The sequence below is a fragment of the Olea europaea genome, chromosome 11 (assembly GCF_002742605.1).
Source record: "Olea europaea var. sylvestris chromosome 11, O_europaea_v1, whole genome shotgun sequence".
Classification (NCBI taxonomy): domain Eukaryota; kingdom Viridiplantae; phylum Streptophyta; class Magnoliopsida; order Lamiales; family Oleaceae; genus Olea; species Olea europaea.
Genome location: NC_036247.1, coordinates 36,207,812 through 36,214,985, shown reverse-complemented (window position 1 = coordinate 36,214,985; position 7,174 = coordinate 36,207,812). Strand labels below are relative to the sequence as shown.

General features: G+C 38.5%; 1 protein-coding gene across 1 annotated transcript; it reads left to right on the top strand.

The window, feature by feature from the left end:
- Positions 1-297: 297 nt before the first annotated feature.
- Positions 298-1,447, top strand: LOC111404820. Its single transcript, XM_023033569.1, has 3 exons — positions 298-643; positions 737-1,227; positions 1,295-1,447. The coding sequence occupies exons 1-3, from the start codon at positions 298-300 to the stop codon at positions 1,445-1,447; spliced, it is 990 nt and encodes a 329-aa protein (XP_022889337.1).
- Positions 1,448-7,174: the final 5,727 nt, after the last annotated feature.

Here is a 7,174-nt window from a genome sequence, read left to right as displayed (position 1 = left end):
GATGACAATCTTGAACCGTTTGATTCGAAAATAGAACGTACCTTCAGACGAAGACGCAGGGAACATAAACAAAAATAGCAATATCAAATGGCTGATAATCTAAACAATCCTAACCCTATATAGCCAATTGGACAAATGGTCACGAGAGCACAACAACAAGAACAACGGGAAGTAAATGAAGGGGACTTGCCAATTTCTATGTTTTTGATGCCTATAGCAGCACCCGCGCGGTCCAATATAGTATATCCAGATTTTGGGGTAAACAACTTCTAGATACGAGCTGATTGGATTAATTTGATGAGCAACACTCTACAATTCTACGGGTTACCTCATGAGAATCCAAACACACATATCTCAAGGTTTCTCAGGAATTGCCAGAGTTGTCATGCTCCTGGAGTTAATGAGGACGCCATCAAGCTGCAATTATTCCCTTATACACTGAGAGATGCAGCATTGGAATGGCTGGATGCCGAATTGGATGGAAGTATTACCACATGGGAGGAATTGACTAGGAAATTCTGCAATAAGTTCTTTCCACCAGCTAAGTTAGCAAAAATCAGACTGGAAATTCAAACTTTTCAACAGAGAAATGGGGAGAGCTACCACGAGGTATGGAACAGATTTAAGGAGTTGATGAGGAAGTGTCCAAATCATGGGATCACTATTGGAAATCAAGTGTAGTATTTCTACACGGGACTTTCACCACTGTCCAAATCTCAAGTGGATTCCTCTGTAGGTGGATTGATCATAGGAAAATCAGTTCAGCAACGTATAAATCTATTTGAGTTGATTGCTACTACTCATTCCATGTTTTCATCAGAAAGAGTGGTGCCTCCAAAAGCAGCGGGAATATATGAATTAGATAGTAAAGCATCTACCAACGCCCAAATAGCAACATTGACAAAACAAGTAGAGTTATTGGTGAAGTCACAAACAAAAGGAGCACATGCAGTGATAACTGGCCCATCTTGCGAAAACTGCGGGGCAAATTATCTAACAGAAAATTGCACATCTATGGGCTTTCTGGAGGAACAAGTCAACTTCATTCAAAATGACTCTCGAAATTTTAATCCATTTTCACAAACATATAACCCAGGATGGAGACAACACCCAAACTTTAGATGGTCGTATAATCAGCAAGGGTACAGTTCAAACAATACACAACAGGAGAAAAAACCAGGGGGAGATGTTCAACCAGTACATGCAGAAGACAGACAAGGTGTTCCAGTAGATTGACACTAACTTTTAGAATCAGCAAGCATCCATTAAGAAGCTGAAAACTCAAATTGGTCAGATTGCTCAACAGCTTACAGAACACCCACAAGGGACATTGTCAGGCAACACAATGGTCAATCCAAAAGAGCAAGTGCAAGCTATTACGACTAGAAGTGGAGTGCAACTTCCAGAGATACATGTGAGAGACCAGACAGAAAGGACAAAGAAGTAATGGGTGAAGAGGCTGGGACAAAAGCAGAGTCTGAACAACCAACTAACGAGGATGATAAAAGGAAAAAAACACCCCCAGTGAGAGCACCCAACCCCGTAAAGGCTTATGTTCCACCAATTCCCTTCCCTCAGAGGCTACAGAGAAAGAAATTAGACAAGTAGTTTGCCAAGTTTGTGGAGATATTCAAGAAACTGCACATCAATATTCCATTTGCAGATGCAATTGCCCAAATGCCCAGCTATGCTAAATTCTTGAAGGAGATCCTATCTAACAAAAGAAAGCTGGAAGAACATGAGATAGTCTGCCTGAACGAAGAATGCAGTGCAATTTTATTGAAAAAGCTACCTCCTAAACTAAAAGACACAGGGAATTTCACGATACCTTGCACAATTGGTTCTAATTATTTTGAACATTCTTTATGCGATTTGGGTGTCAGTGTTAATTTAATGCCTCTCTCTGTTTACTGGTCTCTTGGATTGGGAGAGGCAAAACCTACAACAATCTCATTGCAACTGGCTGATAGATCAATCAAACGAGGGATTATTGAAGATGTGCTAGTCAAAGTTGATAAATTCATTTTTCCAGCTGACTTCATCATATTGGACATGGAGGAAGATTCAAACATCCCTCTAATCTTGGGAAGACCCTTCTTGGCTACCAGAAGAGTGCTAATTGATGTTTACGATGGAAAGATGATTCTTCGGGTGGACAATGAGTAAGTCATATTCAACATGTTCAAGGCGATGAAATATCCACTGACTTCAGACACCTGTTGTCAAGTAGATGTTCTTGAAGAGTTGGTGGCAGATACATTTGAGACATAACATCAAACAGTTCTTTGTGAAGTAAAAATTGCACAATCGGGAGCAACAAGTGCAGAAAAAACTGAACGTGTCTTCAACTTAGCTAAGCAACCAATAGGAAGAAGACATTGGCAGTATGAATCTCTTGGGGACAACCCTTCATCCCCAGTACTTTCAGTAGAAAAGGCACCCACTCTTGAACTAAAGCCCTTTCCTTCATATCTTCGTTATGCATATTTGGGAGAATCTACAACACTTCCAGTAATCGTTGCAAATGACATGACAATGGAAGAGGAGAATAAATTGTTGGAGGTACTCAAGCAGCATAAAATGACAATTGGATGGACAATAGCTGACATCAGAAGAATAAGTCCAACTCTTTGTATGCACAAGATTTTAATGGAAGATGGGTCAAAGCCATCAGTGGAAGGACAACGCAGATTAAATCCAACCTTGAAAGAAGTAGTGCGAAAAGATGTGCTGAAATTGTTGGATGCAGGTATTATCTATCCAATCTCTGATAGTTCATGGGTGAGTCCAGTGTATGTTGTGCCAAAAAAGGGTGGAATCACAGTGGAAAAGAATGAGAACAACGAGCTGATACCAACGCGATTAGTGACAGGGTGGAGAGTATGTATAGATTACAGAAATCTAAACAATATAACCAGAAAGGATCATTTTCCATTGCCATTCATTGATCAGATGTTGGAGAGGTTGGCCGGTCATTCTCATTATTGCTTTCTGGACGGATATTCTGGGTACAATCAGATAGTTATTGCTCCAGAAGACTAGGAGAAAACAACCTTCACATGTCCCTATGGAACTTTTGCGTTTAGAAGGATACTTTTTGGTTTATGCAATGCACCCGCAACCTTTCAATGGTGCATGATGGCCATATTTTCTGATATGGTGGAAAAATACATCAAGGTATTCATGGATGATTTTTCTGTGTATGGAGATTCATTTGATGACTGCTTCGATCAGTTGGCTCTTGTATTGCAAAGATATGAAGAGAAGAACCTAGTGCTAAATTGGGAAAAATGTCATTTCATGGTAAAAGAGGGGATAGTGCTGGGCTACAAGATCTCCTCAAAGGGCATTGAAGTTGACAAAGCCAAAATACAAGTGATTGAAAAATTGCAGCCTCCTAATACAATTAAGGGGATCAGGAGCTTCTTAGGACATGTAGGGTTTTACAAAAGGTTCATTCAAGATTTCTCAAAAATTACAAAACCTCTGTGTAATCTATTGGAGAAGGATGTGCCATTTCACTTTTCTGATAAGTGCTTAAATGCCTTTAACACTTTGAAAGAAAAGTAAACTTCTGCACCTGTAATAGTAGCACCTGATTGGGATCTACCTTTCGAACTTATGTGTGATGCTAGTGATTTTGTAGTGGGAGCGGTGCTTGGCCAACGTAAAGGCAAAATGTTACATGTAATCTACTATGCCAGCAAAACCTTGACAAATGCTCAGATCAACTATGCAACAGCGGAAAAAGAGATGCTAGCAGTGGTGTTTGCTTTCAACAAATTTCGTTCCTATCTGATTGGTTCAAAGGTGATAGTCTACACTGACCATACAGCATTGAAATATCTGTTTGAGAAGAAGGATGCTAAACCTAGGCTGATTCGATGGCTTTTGTTACTGCAAGAGTTTGACATTGAAATTCGCGATAAAAAGCGTACAGAAAATCAGATAACAGATCATTTATCAAGGCTAGAGCAGCTTCGTGATTCAAATGATGTGGATATTAATGAGGTCTTCCCAGATGAGCAGTTATTGCAGATAGAAAAGGCTCCATTGTATGCAGACATTGTTAATTACTTAGCTAGTGGCTATATGGATCCTGATCTCACCTATCAGCAGAAAAAGAAGTTGATTCATGAAGCGAAATTTTATTATTGGGATGCTCCAAATTTATACAGAAGAGGGGCAGACCAGATCATTAGGAGATGTATGCCAGAGGATGAGATGAAACCTATCATTTCACGAGTTCATGCTTCGGCTTATGGAAGACACTTTGGTCCCACTAAAACAGCAGCAAATGTGCTTCAATGTGGTTCCTTTTAGCCTACATTATTCAAGGATTGCCACAGTTTCTGCAGATCATGTGATAAATGTCAAAGAACAGGTAACATATCATCGCATCACGAGATGCCACTTAACAATATTTTGGAGGTAGAAGTATTTGATGTCTGGGGGTTGATTTTATGGGTCCCTTTCCATCATCTTACAACAATTGGTACATCCTAATGGCAATGATTATGTCTCTCAATGGGTAGAAGCTAAAGCATTGCCTACAAATGACGCGAGAGTAGTGGTGGACTTCATAAAGAAACACATCTTTAACTGCTATGGATCACCTAGGGCTATAATAAGTGATAGTGGAACTCACTTCCGCAATCGGTTATTCAGGCAGTGCTACATAAGTACGGGGTACAACAACGAATTGCCATTCCTTATCACCCTTAGACAAGTGGATAGGTGGAAACCTCGAACAGACAGTTGAAAAGAATTCTGGAGCTCGCTGTGAATGCATTTCGCAAGGATTGATCAAAGAAATTAGATGATACTTTATGGGCATATCGCACTGCGTACAAGACACCTATTAGGATGTCCCCATATCGACCAGTCTTTGGAAAAGCATGTCACCTACCAATGGATTTCGAACATAGAGCATACTGGGCATTGAAGCAGTTAAACATGGACCTCGAAAAGGCTGGAGAAACAAGAATATTGCAGTGACATGAATTGGAAGAATTCAGAAGAGCAGCATATAAGAATGCAGCCATCTACAAGGAAATGACGAAGCAGTGGCATGACAAAAACATCAGGCAAAGAATTTTTAGAGTAGGAGATCAAGTGCTTTTATACAATTCCAGACTTAAACTATTTCCAGGAAAGTTGAAATCTAGATAGTCCGGCCCTTTTACGGTCTCTCAAGTGTCTCCCTACAACACGGTTGAATTACACCATCCAACAAAAGGAAACTACAAAGTAAATGACCAACGTATCAAGCACTACGTGGAAGATTTTTCCACCGCTAAAGAGAGCCTTGACCTAGCTGTACCAGAATAAGAGCAGCACAAAGTCCAGCTAACGACTTAAAAGAAGTGCTTATTGGGAGGCAACCCAATTTTCAAACATTTTATTTTGTTTTTTCGTATCGCATAGCATATAGTTTTGTTTTGTTTACTAGATTGCATTAGATTTAGGCACGTTTCAATTTTTAAGAGTCATCACCCATATCCCTTCCGCCCTCAGGCCCTTGAATTTATTGTTGGTTATTTTGATTGTTTGAGCTAAGTAACCCTTGTTCCTTATCTTTAATTTGTCACATTTGATTTTTCAGGAACATGACATCGTGAAACACTCAAACCAACATAGATCCAAGGGAAAAATATGATGAAGAATATTATCCAGTCATCTCACATATTGCCTCACACATTCAACAGAAAAATTTGGGGAGTACCTTCTTCTTTTTCTTCCCTACCCCCTTTATGTGCTTATTTATGTTTTATGACATTGAGGACAATGTCAGTTTTAAAGTTGGAGGGTGAAAAAAGAAATTGTTTTTGTTTTTGTTTTTATATTTTTGTGTGTTTGTTAAAAAAAATAAATTTATTTAGTTGTGTGCTTGTGTGGGTTAGACAGTCTGGCAGATAATGATAATTTAATTTAAGTTTTGGTGTTGATTTATGAACTGTGGATATGATATATACTAGACTAATTGAAGCTCAACCTTGCAAAATTTGATACTACAAGCACACTAGAATTGAGTTTGACATTGTGATTAGATTAGTTGTTTCTTTCTTTTGATAGGTTGATCTAGTGGGAAATAGATGCTTTACCTGAGCTATATTAAATTATTTATCCTTAGACCAAATTTAGCAAAGTTTGAAGGTGACTTTACAGTTTAGGAAGATGCGGATGTGAATGCGGATTCCATGTGTGAGAACTTATGCGTGGATTGTCTTAGACTAACATGATAAAATTTGGCGAAAGTCTTAAGTTAGAGGTCATTTGTTTGAATAAGTGTGTGATAAGGGGCATTGCACTAATCAAAGCATATACATTTGAAAATTTTAAACTTCTCCATGAAACCTTTTTGACTCGAGTGATTGAGCCTGTAAGGGTATTTTAAAACATTCTGCCCTAAAGTCGTCTAACTTGGGAGCCATCGGCCTAAAGCTCGTTACAAGGGTCATTTAGAAAGCAATTAGAGACGAAGTTGCACTTGAAAAAAAATTATTGTTCTCTTCGAAGCCTTTTTGACTCGGGTCAGTAAGCTTGTAAAGGTATTTAAAAAAGTGGTGCCCTAAAATCACCTGATTTGGGAGTCATCGGCCTAAAGCCTGCTACAGGGGTCATCTAGAAAGCTTAATGGAGAAAATATATATATATATATATATTGTGAAAAACAGGAAAAGCAAGTGCATGAAAAGAGCAAAAGCACTAAATACTTTGGTTAAGTCCTAATACTTATTTGAGGGAATTTGACTTTTGATGCAAGATAATTAGCTAGTTGAGTCTTGGAGGTCAAAGCAATCAAATAATTGGAGAATTCCTTGTTCATTGAAGTGTTGACTTGAAACTAGTAACATCCACCTAAACTCGAGAGGGTGATGATAGTAATGAAATATTCAGCCTTAGATTACACACTGGAAAAGAGTAAAAAAGATATATATATATATATATAGAGAGAGAGAGAGAGAGAGAGAGAGAAATTTTCTAACATTATTTGCACGTGATTTTCTTTTTTATTCCTATTGATTGACACGATCGCTTGGACGATTCAGTTGCCGCTTTGCCACCATAGTCGTGTCTATCTTAAGATTTATGATTAAGGATTGTTTGACTCCCTTGAGTCTCATAAGGTGTCAATCTTATTACATTGAACATGTACTTTCATTTTAATGTA

Bases quoted from the DNA above. Each gene is read 5' to 3' on its own strand.
- LOC111404820 (XM_023033569.1), top strand. From the start codon at position 298: ATGAGCAACACTCTACAATTCTACGGGTTACCTCATGAGAATCCAAAC. The intron at 644-736 runs GTCCAAATCATG...ATTCCTCTGTAG, and splicing joins TAAGGAGTTGATGAGGAAGT to GTGGATTGATCATAGGAAAA. The intron at 1,228-1,294 runs GTAGATTGACAC...CAAATTGGTCAG, and splicing joins AAGACAGACAAGGTGTTCCA to ATTGCTCAACAGCTTACAGA.